General features: G+C 38.3%; 2 protein-coding genes and 1 non-coding gene across 3 annotated transcripts in view; 2 read left to right on the forward strand and 1 right to left on the reverse strand.

Moving 5' to 3' along the window:
* LOC104421531 (E3 ubiquitin-protein ligase BIG BROTHER) overlaps positions 1–17,677 on the reverse strand; it is a 36,123-nt gene that overhangs the window by 9,607 nt on the left and 8,839 nt on the right. The gene's annotated exons all lie outside the window — the stretch shown is intronic.
* On the forward strand, positions 1,411–14,595 carry LOC104421529 (xanthine dehydrogenase 1). The gene is given in 15 exon segments (XM_010033507.3): positions 1,411–1,668; positions 2,278–2,377; positions 2,469–2,577; positions 3,439–4,753; positions 4,756–4,949; positions 8,728–8,970; positions 9,154–9,468; positions 9,892–10,131; positions 10,441–10,725; positions 10,813–11,034; positions 11,226–11,387; positions 12,103–12,237; positions 12,800–13,036; positions 13,497–13,670; positions 14,088–14,595. Coding segments are annotated over 15 exon segments (4,119 nt in total). The 5' UTR covers positions 1,411–1,523; the 3' UTR covers positions 14,331–14,595.
* TRNAL-CAA lies at positions 16,495–16,578 on the forward strand. Its single transcript has one exon. It is a non-coding gene; the product is annotated as a tRNA-Leu (tRNA).

Below are 17,677 nucleotides of genomic sequence, written 5' to 3' on the forward strand. Positions count from 1 at the left end.
TTTAATAGCTTTTTTTTTAGATTTTTCTTTATTTCCTCTCTTCTTTCTCCTTCCTAGCTAGCGACCGCAGCGGCAATGACTAGTGGAGGCAATTGGTGGCGACCGGCAACGACGATAGACAATGAGTCTCCATTGACCGATTAAAAGAGGAAGAAGGAGAAGAAAAGAAAAAAAAAGAAAAAAGACTTATTTCTAGAAATTTTTCATGATAAGAAGAAGCTATTTTTTTTTTTTTCTAATTTTTGTTACTATTCCAAATATATTTTCTGATCACTTTTCTATTCCAGGATTATAATAATTAACTGACGTTACCAAACAAATTTCTATTCTTTTTCTATTTCGGAAAACAAAAAAACAAAAAAAACAAAGAGGAACATTACCATAAAGATCCTAAAACATTTGAAGAAGCGGAAAAATTACATAATTTACTTGACCCCCGAAGAAGAATAACTTTCATATTAAATTCTCAAATGTCAAAATGATGTAAAGAGAGTTTTTTTTTTTTTTTTTTTGGTTATAAGGCCATCCTTTGGAAGCCTTCATAAGTTTTTATTGGTCATAAGGCAACTCTCAAGGCGCTGACCCGCGCCACTCCAAAAATTATTCACGGGATAAGCCAACTAAAAATTTCTAAAGTTTAGCACAAAAATGTAATTCATTCCTAAAATTTTTTGAAAGCACAATTAAGTCATAAAACTTATTACGAAAGTATAGTCAAGTTCTAAAATTTTTAAAAAATTCAATCAATTCTTAAAACTTGTCACAGAAGTATATTTAAGTCTTAAAACTTTTAAAAACATAATTAAATTCTAAAACTTGTCATGAAAGTATAGTCAAATTCTAAACTTTTGAAAAAAAAAAAACAATCAAATTTTAGAACTTGGTCATGAAATTACAATCGAATCCTAAAAATTTTAAAAAATATAATTAACGGAATGACTTAATTGAATCAATTTAATCGTACGTTTTGAAAGTTTCAAAACTCAATTATGCTTTTTGTGATAAATTTTAATATTTGATTATATTTTTAAAAAATTTAAAATTTTAATTACACTCTCGTAATAAGTTATATGGCTTTTCAATATATTTATCATAACGTAACGTGCATGGGACGGCCTCGCCATGCTCTGGTCAACCATAATAATTATTTAAAGATGTTCATATAATAATGTCTTGACTTCCTAAGCTCTCGTCGATCACTTTTCGACTCGAATTTCAAAACCATTCCAAGATAATTTCGCAATCGAAAGGTGATGTGACCGATTTATGTTTTACCCTTTTACGGCCGGACAGATGTGAGAAGAAGTACGATCCCGTAAGTCCATTTTCGACGTCATCGATCGTCACTGTGGGGCCGGGTCTCCCTGTAAAACGACGGGGCTGTTGCCGTATCGAAACGAGGAAAGAGCGAAAGCCAAGTTGGAGAAGCTCTCTTCCATCTCTCGGCATCCGATCGAAATCGAAGCCACCGCGAGCTCCGGCGACGGTCATCGGGCGGCGGCGGCGGCGGCGAGCTCTCCGCCATGGGATCGCTGAAGAGCGAGGAGGAGCTGGAGCGGATCGATGACGAGGCGGCCGCCTCGAAGGAGGCGATCCTGTACGTGAACGGTTCGCGGAAGGTCTTGCCGGACGGGCTGGCGCACCTGACGCTCCTCGAGTATCTCCGAGGTACGGTCGGCGGCGGGCTTGAGTCTCGATCGAGCTTAGGGAATGCTCTGACATAGTTCCATGCATTCGGATTGAGTCTCAATCGAGCTCGTCTTCAGTAGTTACGCAGGAACTGATTGACGAAAGCTGAGAAGCGTACTGCTTAGCGGCGAGAACAGAGTGGAAGTGGCGATTTGATATATGTAATATGTGCTGCATGCCGACTTGATTCTGAGGAGCTGATTGTTCTTATATAATGTGAATTCTACTTGAACAAGCCGGTTTGGGAATCAACTTTTATGAACTCAGTTGGTGCCGAGATGAAATTGTCAGCTCGATTTCGTGGGTGATTTTAGAGCTGCTGTGAAATATATCACTTTCTGATTGTCTCTTTTGAAAGACTGGGGACGTTGGAATTGAGTGCTGGCCGTCTCGAAAGAATCTAGAGGGCTATGGGCTTTAACTGCTTGTCTATGGAATACTTATATGCCCTGAACATGGGCATCATAGGCTGTTGCTGTACTCTCTTGTAGTATTTAATCTGTTTCTATGGTGTCTTTTCATTGTCCATTGCTTTGGAGTTCCTGTTTCAAGTCAATCCTATTGAGATTTTTCTTTATACTAATATAGGCATAGGTCTGACGGGGACAAAACTCGGCTGTGGCGAAGGTGGTTGTGGGGCATGCACGGTGATGGTGTCTCATTATAATAAAAGTCTCAAGAAATGTCGGTGCGTCTCTCTCTCTCTCTCTTCTCTCTTGAGTTTAGACTTCTGTCTGTACTTGAAATTACTGAATTAGTTATTCGTCTACTTCTTACAGCCATTATGCCGTCAATGCATGCTTGGCTCCGCTATATTCTGTTGAAGGAATGCATGTGATCACAGTGGAGGGAATTGGAAATCGAATGCATGGCCTGCACCCAGTTCAAGTAATTTACGCATAGTTTTTGTTTGTTTTGCACTAAGCATGCTGTTTTTCCTCTCCGCTCTATTAGTGTCTTTGGCTGGTCTCATATGAAAGGAGTTCTACCCTAATATTGTCTTTGTCTGCAAGCAATGCCATTATTTTGGGATCTTCTAAGAATGAATAGAGTAGTTTTGCTGCTCCTTATGATCAGACCTCGATAGTTATGAGATTTCTAAATGCATTTCCAATTCTTTCTTAATCTGTGGATTCTATTTTAAGTATTGGATATAATATCTGAAGTGAGGATTTGTCTCTGTGGGTCAATATGGAACAATTCATTGATAATTTCTTATTTAAAATTTAGAGGGAGAACTGATGAAAACTGTTTTGTCACTATTGTAATCTTAAGCTACCAATCACTCAGTTGTGGGTCTTCCTTTTAGCAAAAAAAATAATGGGCCATTCTGTCAATGACTTTGTTGTGTGATTGAACGAGGATAGGTGTAGAGACTCTATGGGAGCTGTGTGTGATAGATAACCAACTAGCTCATCAAGCACGACAAGGAAAAACAGATGACAATTTATGTATCACCTTTTGTCATTTCCAGATTTTTTCCATTTTCATAAAGGTTTCACTTTCATCAAGAACTTAGAAACCAGCATCCCGTTAGCCATTTTTTTATCAGGACATCGCAGTTGGCAAAGCATCGGTTTTACTGTTAAGTAAGATATGGATTGTCATGTGAGTACAATTCTTTATCAATACTTTGTACTTTGTGAAGACTCAACCTTATTTGCATACTTGGTTTAGCTCGTTCTGTCCAGCTATGAGGGAAGTTTGGCAATGGATTTTTGAAAAGCTGCTTTTCATATTGCTCCGCAGGAATCACTTGCGCGTGCTCATGGTTCACAGTGTGGATTTTGCACGCCTGGTTTTATCATGTCGATGTATGCTCTGCTGAGATCAAGTCAAAGCCCACCCCCTGAGGAACAGATTGACGAATGCCTTTCGGGAAATTTGTGTCGATGTACAGGTTACAGACCGATTCTTGATGCTTTTCGTGTTTTCGCTAAAACAGAAAATAGCTTATATGGTCCTCAGCCATCTTCATCATCTGTTGAAGAAAGCAATGTTGTCTGCCCTTCAACTGGTAAACCTTGTTCGTGCCGATCAGGAAGTCTAGTTGATTCAGAACCAACCAGAGAATCTATATGTTGTGGAGAAAAATATAAAGCAATCTCCTACGATGAGGTTGACGGTAGCCTGTATGCAGAAAAGGAGCTTATATTTCCCCCTGAGTTGTTATTGAGGAAGATATCTTATTTGAGTTTGAGCGGCTTCAATGGTCTCAAGTGGTACAGACCCTCGCGACTTAAGCAGGTATTGGAATTAAAATCAAGATATCCAGATGCCAAATTGCTAGTTGGCAATACTGAGGTTGGAATCGAGATGAGGCTCAAGAGAATGCATTATCCAGTTTTGATATCTACTATGCATGTTCCTGAATTAAATGTGTTGAATGTGAAGGATGATGGAGTGGAGATTGGTGCTGCAGTAAGATTGTCCGATCTTTTGACTGTTTTCAGAAAGGTTGTGACAGAGCGAGCTTATCACGAAACCTCGACATGTAAAGCTTTCATTGAACAGCTCAAATGGTTTGCTGGGACACAGATAAAGAATGTTGCTTCAGTTGGTGGAAACATATGTACTGCTAGTCCAATATCAGACTTGAACCCTCTATGGATGGCTTCTAGAGCAAAATTTCGAGTTATTGATGGCAAAGGAAACCTTAGAATCGTTTCAGCTGAGAATTTCTTTCTAGGTTATCGGAAGGTGGACCTCGCAAGTGGAGAGATTCTGCTCTCAGTGTTTTTGCCATGGAGCAGAAGTTTGGAGTATGTAAAAGAGTTTAAACAAGCTCACAGGAGGGATGACGATATTGCCATTGTAAATGCTGGAATGCGTGTTTTTCTTGAGAAAAAAGATGACAATCTGGTTGTTGCAGATGCCTCGATTGTTTATGGTGGAGTGGCTCCTTTATCTATTGCTGCAAGGCAAACAAAAGAGTACTTGATTGGAAGGACTTGGAATCAGGAGCTTTTGCAAGGAGCTTTGGAAGTTTTGAGGAGTGACATACTTATCAAGGAAAATGCTCCAGGTGGGATGGTTGAGTTTCGAAGGTCTCTAATACTCAGTTTCTTTTTAAGTTTTTCCTCTGGGTTTCTCATGAGATGGATGGGATGAGATCCATCAAGGAAGAGATACCATTGTCACATATATCTGCCATAAAACCATTCGAAAGACCATCTGTCATTGGATGTCAGGATTACGAAATTGTAAAGCGTGGGACTGCCGTGGGATCTCCTGAGGTCCACCTTTCTGCAAGGCTTCAGGTATCTTTACTACGTCTAGGAATCTAACATGAGGAGATTCTTGCATCTATAGTATGGATACCATTGCATATTCTCATTTGCATCACCAAACTTAATGCTATTCTCCTCAAGATTATTGTAGTTTTTGTGGTTGCCACAAAATCAGCATTCGCTTGCAATTCCTTTCCTCGTGTGCTATGAATTTGTGGTCTACAAACACGTTGATAGAGATATACACATGGTAAAAAGCATGATATGGCTGCATTCATTTCACATTATTTAGGTCACAAACTTTAGACATTTATTTGCTTATTTGCTTGTTATAAGAATTCTATATGAAGCCAGAAAATTTCAATTAGTCTTCTTTGCTTCCCATATTAATGCGACCAATTTTGAAGTAGTAACACATCACCTGGCTACAAATCCTGATGCTTATTCAACTCAAAGTTCCAACTAACTTGAGATGCCAATGCAATAGTTTTTCTATTTTACTTCACGAGTTTATCACTAGATAATATGTTGAGAGACAGAAATTGAACTGAATGTTTGGTTAGGTCGATGACCCCTAGCAATTTTTATTTTATTTTTTATAATAAAGCTAAAAGGCCAAAATTACAATATTAGCCTTATTGCCCCCATACATAAAATAATAAATGAAATAGACAAATATACCCCTATCAGCCAAATACTTCCAACACTCCCTCTCAAGTTGGAGCATAGATATCACAATGCCCAACTTGACTAAGAAAGGATGAAATAATTTAACCCCCAGTCCTTTAGTGAACACATTATCAAAGTTGATCACTGGACTGAACAAAGGGCATACAAATTAAACCTCTCTTAACTTCTCCTTGATAAAGTGTCTGTCAATCTTCACATGTTTCGTACGATCATGCTGTACAAGATTGTGAGCAATGCTAATAGCAATCTTATTATCATAATATAGCATCATAGGAACAAAGACAAATATACCAAGATCTTTAAGTAATCCTTTAAGCCATAACAGCTCACAAACTCCCTGTGGTATTGCATGAAACTCTGCTTTAGCGCTAGACCGAGCAATTACATTTTGCTTTTTACCGCCCCAGGTAACAAGATTCCCTCTTAAGAGAATGTACAATACCTAGAAATAGACTTTTGATTTGGGGATCCTGCCCAATTAGCATCTGTATAAGCTTCAACTTTCAAGCCATCATGAATGACAAAATCTCTTTCCGGGGAGCAAACTTCAAATATTGAAGGATTTGAAGAACAACATCCATATGAGTAGAGTATGGATCATGCATAAATTGACTCACTAAGCTCACGGTAAAAACAATATCAAGTCGAATATGGGAAAAATAAATCCACTTGCCCACTAACTGCTGATAATGGCCTTTGTCAACTGGATCGCCATCCTTTTCTCGAAGATGAGTATTGGCCTCAATTGGTTTATTAGAGGGATAACATCCCAATAACCCATCTTTTGTCAAAAGATCAAGGACATACTTCCTTTGGGATAGAAAGATACCTTTTGAAGATGTGGCAACTTCAATCCTAAGAAAATATCGGAGCTTTCCAAGATCCTTTATCTCGAACTCTTGTCCAAGAAAATTTTTCAACTAGTTGATCTCATCATTATCATTCCTTGTGACAAGAATATCGTCTATAGACAATGAGAATAGTGACTTTAGCGCTTAATCCCTTCACAAACAAAGTATGATCAGCATTGCTCCGTTTATACCCATTGGAAATCATAGCTTTTTGAAACCTATCAAACTAGGCTCAAGGTGATTGATTTAAACCATAAAGTGCCGTTTCAACTTACAAACTTTACCTTGAGTTTTGTCACAAGAAAAATCTGGAGGAATCTCTGTATACACTTCTCCTTCTAACTCTCCGTGAAGAAAGACATTCTTCACATCTGATTACTAAAGATCCCATTCTTGGTTAATAGCATAAGAAAGTAGAACTCGAACAGTATTCAACTTAGCAATAAAATCAAAGGTTTCTTGATAGTTAATCCCATAAGTCTCAGTAAATCCCTTTGCCACCAATCGTGCTTTATATCTGTCCATGGTATCTTCTGTTTGACTACAAACACCCTTTTACTTCCTACCAGTTGTTTCCCAGGAGGAAGAAAAATGAGATCCCATGTGCCATTGTTCTTCAAAGCATGCATTTCCTCTACCATTGCTGCCTTCCACTTCTCATCTGCAAAAACTTCTTGCCAATTCCGTGGAATAGAGATAGAAGATAGAGAAGACACAAAAGTGCAATAGGAGCTAGACAAGACAACATGGGATATAAGGTGTTGAGTATAAGTTCTAGTACCCTTTCGAAGTAGGAAGATCAGAAGTATCGCTTGCAGCTGACCAAATTTGTGCCGCAGTATCAAGAAGCAAATGTCCTTTTGCAATCTTTGGTTGCATCGAATTAAGAAGAAAAGACATTATCATAAAGTCATTTGAGATCCACTTATACTGAGCATTATCTGATGTATCTGGTTTCACAGAAGTGCCATGATATGCCCAGTAAGCCCACGACCTGCAATGGTCCAAAGTGCAGATTGAGACAGTATCAAATAATTTGCACCGTCAAGCTTTACAGAGATCGTAGCAAAAGTAATATAATCTGAATGGCCATCACCTGTAGGTGGAGGGTTCACAACTGAACCGTCAGACATTGTCTAAGACTTTGGCCCCAAAAAGTGTAAAAGAAGCAATCGAACCACTAAAACTTACCAGAAAAGGCCAAAAATTGGATCGAAGTCCTCTCGTGGTAAGCTGAAGTTGTCCTCCAAAAATCAGCTAAATCAGATCTAGGGAAGGCAAAAATCGATTTTTCAAGGTTTTGGAAACCTTTAAAAAAGGATAAGAACCTTTTCGGAAGAAATTCGGAGAAAAAAAAAGAAGGGAATATGGTGGTCCACAAACTGCAGTACTTTGGTCTTCATACTCGAGATAATTGCAGGCTGGTGGCAAGGCAAAACAATCTCCAACAAGAAGATCCATAAACCGCAGAAGAAGTTGAACTACCTATGCAGATTGCAACGAAGTTTTAGTTTATCTCATAAAGGTGAAATTAAGGGCAAAAAATAGATTCAAAGAATCACCTCATTAGTGTCGCCCTACACTGTAAAAGAAAGCAAAGGAGAAGGTGAGAAGAGAGAGAGAGAGAGAGAGACTGCACAGAGAAGAGAATGGGGTTAGGGTTTCAATTCAGCCTTGTCTCTGATATCATGTTGAAAGACAAAAACTGAACTAAGTGCTTAATTATGTTAATGTGACCCTAAGCTATCTATTTATAATAAAGCCAAAATGCCAAAATTACAATATTACCCTTATTACCCCCATTCATAAATAATAAAGGAAATAGAAAAATATTCCCCTATCAGCCAAATACTCTCAACATAATTTTAAAGTCAAATTACGAATAATGGCCAATTTATTCAGGGGTATCTGTTTTGCTTTCTCTTGTGAAAATATATAACTCTTCCTAATCTCCTTTTTCTCTTTCCTTCTTTGGAGTTATACTTGTTTTCAAGGTGTGATATCATTGTTTCTTGATTTTGTGTATTTATCCTGTTGCAAATTCTCTGATGCATTCAGTACGCTAATATTGCACATAGTCCTGACTGATATGCCTTTAGTGGCATTGTTTAATCAGTGAGCGAAGGTTTTTCTCTTACCTTTTATACTGGTGTGCCCTGGAGCTGTCTTTATGATGTGATCTGTAAATTTTTTTATTTCCTATTAGTTGCTTTTTCCGTATGCTGAGAATAACCGTTTCACATTCTTATCTGTTATTATTTCTTCAGGTTACAGGTGAGGCAGAATATGCTGATGACATAGCCTTGCCACCTAATGGTCTGAACGCTGCATTAGTGTTAAGCAGAAAACCTCATGCGCGTATAATTTCGGTGGATGATTCACAGGCGAAATCTTCTCCTGGATTTGCTGGCATTTTTCTTGCAAAAGACGTCCCACGAAAAAATAAGATTGGGCCTGTTATTTATGATGAGGAGCTATTTGCTTCAGAATTTGTCTCCTGTGTTGGCCAGGTACATCATAGCAGAATTTGTACTCCGCTGAACAAATTGAACTTTTGAATTAAACTGGGGCCATCATTTGGAAAAAAAAAAATTAAGATTTGACCATTCGACAAGGAATTCTTTTGACAATTTTTTGACTAGTTCTTACTCATTTGCATGTTAAGTTATCTTATTTCCATAAATTTGTCTCAGGTTATTGGGGTAGTTGTTGCTGATACTCAAGAGAATGCGAAACTAGCGGCGAGAAAGGTTCATGTTGAGTATGAAGAACTTCCAGCTATCTTATCAATAGAAGATGCCATCAAAGCTAAAAGTTTTCATCCCAACACAGAGAGGTTTCTGGGAAAAGGTGATGTGGATCTCTGCTTTCAATCAGGTGAATGTTACAAAGTCATACAGGGGGAGGTTCAAGTGGGAGGTCAGGAACATTTTTACTTGGAACCACAGAGCACAGTGATATGGACAGTGGATGGTGGAAATGAAGTCCATATGGTTTCTTCCACTCAAGTGAGTGAGGCCTTTGACCAACGTTTGTGTCTTCTCTTTATGTTGAATTTGCCAGCAGCCAGATCAAGTTGCCTAGTGTGAATAGGAAAAATTGATTGATAACTGAAGTCAATTGTGGTGGGTTGCCATGAGACTGGATTCAGCCAGATCATTAGTGTGGTAATTTAGAATATAACTAGAAAGAAGTATTTGGGCGCTGGGTTCTGTTTCTCCGCCAAACTTCAGGCTATTTAGTGATATGATTAGGGTTTTGGACAGGATTGTTGCTTTGTCCTCACTAAGTTTGATGACATTACGTCCCATATTTTGAGAGATTTACATATACATGTGCTTGTATGTCCTAACTACCCTTTGTTCTTGTATAAAAGGAAATTGATTTCAAGACTTTGTAAATAGTACTGTAACAGTATTCTTCCTCTGCAGGCCCCTCAGAAGCACCAGAAGTACGTTTCTGAAGTGCTTGGTCTGCCAATGTCAAAAGTCGTCTGTAGAACCAAGAGACTTGGTGGTGGATTTGGAGGAAAAGAAACGAGGTCAGCATTCCTTGCTGCTGCAGCTTCTGTCCCATCATATCTCTTGAATAGACCAGTAAAAATTACATTAGATAGAGACGTGGACATGATGATAACCGGGCAGCGCCATAGTTTTCTCGGAAAGTATAAGGTGACGTTCTATTACTTAGTTTATTCTTTGTTTCCTTTTGTGCAAAATGTAGTTACTTTGTTCCACATTATGTAGTTGAAACTGCGGAATTCTATTCTTAACAGTGGAACTCTTTCTTCTTCCCCTTTTATGCTTCAAAGACCAGTATTAAATTGTACAGAAACTGGTATAAAAAGTTGTTTTGACATTTCGAATCTGGATGTCGCTGTTTGGGCTTGTTGCATTATAATGTGCAACAGCATGTTAATTTGCTGGGGGAAAATATATTCCTGCTTACAGCATGGTGACGAATTAAATTACTTGATACAGGTAGGATTTACGAAGGAGGGAAAGGTGCTGGCACTGGATCTCGAAATTTATAATAATGCTGGGAATTCTCTTGATTTGTCTCCTGCTATCCTAGAGCGTGCCATGTTTCATTCTGATAATGTGTATGAGATACCAAATATAAGGATTAATGGAAGGGTATGCTTCACTAATTTCCCTAGTAACACAGCATTTCGAGGTTTTGGGGGTCCACAGGGTTTGCTTATAGCTGAAAACTGGATCCAGAGGATAGCTGTAGAGCTTAAGAAGAGCCCAGAAGAGATAAAGGTAAAAATTGTTCCTCGATTTGTTCTTTTCCTGGTTATGTTCTCTATGCTTTCTTTTTAATTTGTCTCAAATTGAGTTTCCGTATAGGAGATGAACTTTCAAGGTGAAGGGTCGGTACTGCACTATGGACAACAACTTCAGCACTGTACACTGGGTCCGCTCTGGAATGCACAGAAAGAGTCTTGCAACTTTTTGAATGCTCGCAAAGAAACTGACCAATTCAATCTTCAAAATCGATGGAAGAAGCGTGGAGTTGCCATGGTTCCAACAAAATTTGGCATTTCCTTCACAACAAAACTTTTGAATCAGGTATTGAAATATTGGATATCTAAATGTTTTCTCCAAGCTTTTAAGACGGTTCTGGCAATTATTAGTGGTCTCATGAAGATTTCGTACTTCTGATTTTTGTGCAGTATGATATAGCATATGCTCCCTCTAGAATATTCTCCAGGTCGCTTTGTTAATACCTTACCTCATTGAAATTTTTTTGGTTTCTTTAGGCAGGTGCTCTCGTTCAAGTTTATACAGATGGGACTGTTTTAGTTACACATGGAGGTGTGGAGATGGGTCAAGGTTTGCATACAAAAGTTGCCCAAGTTGCCGCTTCTTCCTTCAACATCCCTCTCACTTCCGTGTTCATATCAGAAACCAGTACTGACAAGGTAGCAATGCATCATAGGAAATAGGCAAAAGAATATTATTATGATGTTCAGGAAGCCAAATCTTAAATTTTAACAGTATCTTGTGTGAATCCTAGTTTGAGCGACCATAAAGCATTCTATCCTTCTCTCTCTCTCTCTCTCTCTCTCTCTCTCTCAGAGGAATAGGGGTGAAGTGTGTAGTGAAGTTGATCTTGTTGTTGGACATGTCGCTCAAATCATTGGTCCGGTACTTGGTGAGGCCTTTTTCCCCTGACAAGATCATGGTCACATATTCAACCTTTGATGCTCCAACAATTGTTCCAAACTTTTTTGAAAAAAGATATCTTTATTAATGAAAGGTCCTACTTATCACCGTGTCTGTTTTGTAAATATGCAGAAACAACAAATAATTCAGTTAAAGTAATAGAAATTAGACCTAAGACAAATCCTGCTAAGAAACTTTTCACAGCCAATTGGCAGAAAATTTGAGGAAATATTCTATTAGTTCTTTCAGAGTAAGGATAGGTAAATTCATTGATGCTTGCTTTCTAGCAGAATCTTTGGACTTTAATTGTGTAGTTCATTACATGAGATACTTTATCTTGTAGATGCGACCATAAGTCACTGTTATTAAATTCATCCATGCCTCTATTCTTAGATTTTCTTTGTCAATGATAATTCATCCATCTGTAATTTTTGCAATGCCTTTGTTTTAATCATGTATAAATCCTTATAGGTTCCCAATGCATCACCAACAGCTGCGTCTGCAAGTTCTGATATGTATGGAGCTGCAGTTTTGGATGCTTGTGAGCAGATAAAGGCACGCATGGAGCCAATTGCTTCACAGAAGAATTTTAGTTCTTTTGCTGAGGTATATCCATTGTGTTGAATGGAAAATCATACTAACGTGTGCAAGTTCTGAACTTAATATATAAAGTTCCTCCTTTTAAGTTTCTTAACCACTATAATTTTACTCAATCTGCCAGTCCGCTCGATATTTTGGTCTGAATCACATGTTCAAATAGACTTGAAGCTGCTAAAAGCTGTAATGTAGATGAGACACTCTGATCATGGCTCCTAAGTAATATTCTTTAAGGAATCGAGTCTTGTATTATTTAGAATGTAGGAAGCCAAATACTGCTGCACTTCAGATTTCGTGCTTTGGGCTTTTCATCCCAGTACCCAGTACTGCTAGTGAATGCGTGTCCAGCATAGTTGCGGTACTTAACTATCACGAAGATGTTTACTAGTCAACTTAGGACTGCATGAAGTAGAGTTCAAGTTATTGTGGGCTTTTCTCTCAAATTTTATAAAGCTTGGGTACCACGGGGCTTTATCATAAGCTTTTCACACCTAATAAAGCAGATGACGTTCCTTATCAATCTTGAGGAACTTATATGTCTTATTTAACTTTTCTCTGTTTTTTTCCCCAGCTAGCTAGTGCATGCTATGTGGAGAGGATAGATCTTTCTGCTCATGGATTTCACATCGTACCTGAGATAGGATTTGACTGGAAGACTGGCAAGGGAAATCCTTTCCGTTACCACACTTACGGTGCTGCATATGCTGAGGTAGAAATTGACACTTTGACTGGAGATTTTCACACGAGAGATGCAAATGTCTTCTTAGATCTCGGATATTCTATCAACCCAGCTATTGATGTTGGACAGGTACCTTACATTTGAATCTTTCACTTACAATCATTATATTGTAATGCTTAAGCCTGGGGTTGATATAAGGTTCAAAACCTCCTAACAACATATTATAAATATGCTCTAGCTAAGTCTGGGGCAGAGTTAAATCCAACTCTTTAGCATGGATTTGGTATCTGTTACCATTTCCCACAGATAATAGATTAATTCTAGACTTCAACAAGGACCTTCTCCATGCAAATTTAGCGCTACTTTGATGCTTGATCTTGATATAGTAAAAAGGGAGTGGGAGTTGGGGAAGAAGCTTTCACAGTATATTTAGGAGTGTTTGGATTGATGAAGGAAACTATTCTCCTTAAGCCATAACATGTGGATTACTGCAGCATCGATCTCAATTCTCTTGTTTGTCATCTGCACTTACTCCCTATCCCCCAAAACTTGTGCCTCCTTGATTTTTTTCATGTAAACTTTTCGGCAGATTGAAGGAGCATTTGTACAAGGTCTGGGTTGGGTAGCGCTAGAAGAACTAAAGTGGGGCGATGGCGCTCATAAGTGGATTCCACCCGGATGCTTATACACGTGTGGACCTGGAACCTATAAGATTCCTTCTGTAAATGACGTACCTCTGAAATTCAGCGTCTCGCTTCTGAAGGTATGCTTTCTTTTTCATTTCTCTTAAGCCCTGATAAATAAATAAAAATATATCCATGGGAAGTCTTTGATCAGCTCTTTCGTCAACAACATTAGACCAATAGGAATAAAAACTGATGTAGTGGAAATTATACTGCAGTTCAAATTTAATGAAGCAAGACAATGGAATTTTAGTCTTTGAAATTATGATATGCATTTCTAGGGATGGCTTTATGAAAAATACTTGGAATGCATGCATTCTTCCTATCCCTTCCAGAGGAATAACTCCATACCAACACAAGTTACACTTTGATCTGCATTAGGACACCAACTCGGCACGTCTCAATCTGCTTTTTATTAGAGATGTTATCGCATATAGGCTGAATTGGGAACTTAAATCGAAATTAATAAGCTTATATTTGTTCTCTGTTCTAAACAGGGCCATCCCAACGTAAAGGCCATCCATTCATCCAAAGCCGTCGGCGAGCCTCCATTTTTCCTAGCGTCATCTGTCTTCTTCGCCATCAAAGATGCCATCATTGCTGCGAGAGCCGATGCAGGGTTCACGGACTGGTTTCCTCTCGACAACCCGGCAACGCCCGAACGTATCCGGATGGCGTGCTTGGACGAATTGACGGCGCCATTCGTTGGCTCTGATTTCCGTCCCAAGCTCAGCGTCTGATCATGCTGGTTGGCCTTTTATGGCTTACAGCGTATACACACGTACACAAAAGAACATTCGTAAATCCCCTGTATCTTAATTTAGAACTATCTATTGACCGAGCTCAAAGTCGGATGATGGAGATCTGTACAAAAGGATGGGCTCGGATCTGAATAAGAATAAAACACGACTCAACCAGAATAAATATTTCTCCGTTCCACCCCATTGATGTAAATGTTTAGTTTTACATTTCTATCATATGTTTGAACTATCTTTATTAATTTTACATTCATATCATATCGTATATAAAAATTATTCATGGGTAAACATCTGAGACGTCAAGCCATCACGACCTCTTTTCCCAGCCGAAGGCAAAGAGTCTTCCCAGTTATGATAATATAACAAATTTGGCGGTTTGCAATTTCCCGACCTAAAACAACATGCTCTAGAATTACGATTTGAAAGTCCAGTTGACAAGTTTCTGTGAAATCTTGGAGTAATTTTTTGTTTCGCGCACGCGGCGCTCTTTGCATCATTTGAAAATTGTTTCTAAATAATTGTTAACTCCCGATCGACGCTGTTGCTCCCAAGTCACATGAAATGGTCATAAACCATATGAATGGCGGTGCACAGATCAACTTGAATATGGTTGTGATGAATAGGTGCCGCGATGCACTGGCCACTGGCTAAGTCTAAAAGAAAATAAGATTGACATCGTGTCTGTTCTTTTCCTTTTTCATAATATATTTTCAAATCTTTCAACTGAATTAATCTTTATAGATACACGCAAACTATCTTTACGATAAAACTTCAAAAATTACTTTGAATGGAAGATGCTATGATGTGAACTCAGTTCTCGCATCTAAATTAAAAATCTAACAAATCGGTCAATCTAATTTTGTCTCATGTGGCTCTACATGTCTTCCTATCCTTAAAGGTGGTTTTTTCGCATTACTCTATGTGGCATTCGAATTTACCAATTCAAGATGCATGGACGTGGGATTTCATCTAGAGGCTAACGGGATCCCATCTTCCAAATTGTTAGTACTTGGAGTTGGAAGCTCCATGCCCCATGCCCATTAAAAGACTATGCTTGTTGCTTGAACGCAATCACTGTATAAACTGGGGCGTCCCTTGAAGTTCATTCAACAATTCATTAACAAACGCAAAGCCCTTTCCCAAATGGCTGGTGCAACCAAAATGGCCACTCACCTAGGCCATGACGCCCTCGCCTAGGCCACGACACCCTCGCTAGCCCTTGCCTATGACTACTAACGGCCACAATCCAAAGGAAAACGAATAGGAAAAAAAAAAGAGAAAATAAAAAAAATGAAAAAATAAAATAAAACTCTTAAATTTTTAATAATTATTTAAAATTCCACGTCAGTGCCAACCATGCCATGTAGGACGGCCGACGCTCACGTCAATAATTTCCAACCTAAATTGGCCAAATTGACTAAATTTGTAACAATATGAAAAGGTCTAAAACTAAATCAGTCTAATTGAAAGGTTTATAACTAAATTGGTATAAATACAATAAATTTATGACTTTTTTTGTACTTTTTCCATACAATATTAGGACTTGATAGTTGTTATATAGAATGGAAATTTCAAAAGTAATCACCAACATTATTGTAATAGTAAAAGAAAATAGTAAAAATCTTCAAAGGAAATACCTTTACAGAAAAAGTCACATAAATTGTTAGAATTTCCATTAATTGCTAATTGGCAACAATAAAACTTGTCAAAGCTAACGACGCTAAAACTGATGCATTTTATTATTGAACAAGCCTTACGGTACTAATTGAGGCAATTACAAGTCCTAGTTAGAAGCGAAATTAGTGGACAGTAAAGAAAAATACTCCCCGCAACAAAAATAAAATTTATTGTGAATTATAGTCACATGTGTCGCTTTTAGAGACAATTCCGAAGAAAGAATTTGTTATTATATTCATATATGCGTATTAAAGTCTTTTTATGGTGCGAAGGTGATTGCCAGGGTTTAAAGGGCAAAGTATACAAAATGGAAAAGAAATGGGCTGGGCAAAGAATGCAAGAAGAAGCATCTCAAATTGGTGATGATCAGGGGAGTTCTGGCATGTGCACTTTGCAGCGCAGTTAGGACGATAAAACTCTGCTACTATAATATTAAATAATAAATTGATTCGTGAATAGCATCAAAAGCGTCAGGATGGCCGAGTGGTCTAAGGCGCCAGACTCAAGTTCTGGTCCTCGTGAGAGGGCGTGGGTTCAAATCCCACTTCTGACATTTTCCTCCGTTTTTCTTTTTGCCTTATCTTCATTTTATTTCTTTCTTCCTTCTTTTTTTGTTATTTCCCTACTTAACAAAGATCCAGTTCTCTGATGATGTATTTGGAGAAGAAACTCTTTTCAATTAATGACGATTCTAAGGTGATCAAATTAGCACATACTAGATTTTTTATTTTATTTTTCACTTTTCACATTCTTGCCTTGTATATTCATGGGCCATTTCTTGCTGTGTACATGTTCTTATAGACAATGTCATGACTAGATCAGTCATTGTTAACACAGCATGATTATAGCTATGGATCAGATAGACCACGCAATTTGTTGTATGGTGAAGAGAATGTTGATCTTACGGTCCGCTTTGTTATTTTTGTCCTAATGAGCGTCAAAGAGCTCACGAACATGAGCACGGATTTAGTTTGTTCATCCACTTGGGATTGGAAATTTGCTGAGCAGGTCGACGAATTAGAATCAAGTTTGGGACATGAATCCCGATTGAAGACGAAGCATCTCTTTACACTAATTTCTCCACATATTCAAGGTAGGAAAAATTTTGGACCTAACGATGTCGCACCCAAATTGTTAGTTCTGGATTGTAAAATAGAGATGGATGAGAATCTCTTGCAATGGATGCGGAGTATAGACACATCAAACTTAACAAGGATATGTCTCACTAAAATTATTCATCACTATTGAATGATACAATCGGCTTGTTGATACACATGTAACATGACTTGCACCATGGTAAAGCATTCTAACAACAAGATAATGCTTAAAATATGTTGAAAATAAGTAAATGAAGTGCTATATTTTTCTTCCGCCATCCCTATATCAAAGGAAGAGTTCTTAGCTTAATAGCTGATGGGAGGCGGTTGTGGAGGATATCTGGAGTAGTATGAACCCCCAGGTTGTGAGTTGACTGGAGGTGGTGGTGATAGGTAAACATAAGAAGGTGGCAGTGATGGAGGAGGCGGAGGTGGAGGAGTTGAAGGTGGAGGTGGTGACTTGTAGATGTAAGGAGGTGGTGGAGATATTGAAGGTGGAAGAGGGGAATTATAGTGATAGGGAGGTGGCGGAGAGAGAGAGGGAGGTGGAGGTGG

This window comes from Eucalyptus grandis, chromosome 10 (genome assembly GCF_016545825.1).
Source record: "Eucalyptus grandis isolate ANBG69807.140 chromosome 10, ASM1654582v1, whole genome shotgun sequence".
Classification (NCBI taxonomy): Eukaryota; Viridiplantae; Streptophyta; class Magnoliopsida; order Myrtales; family Myrtaceae; genus Eucalyptus; species Eucalyptus grandis.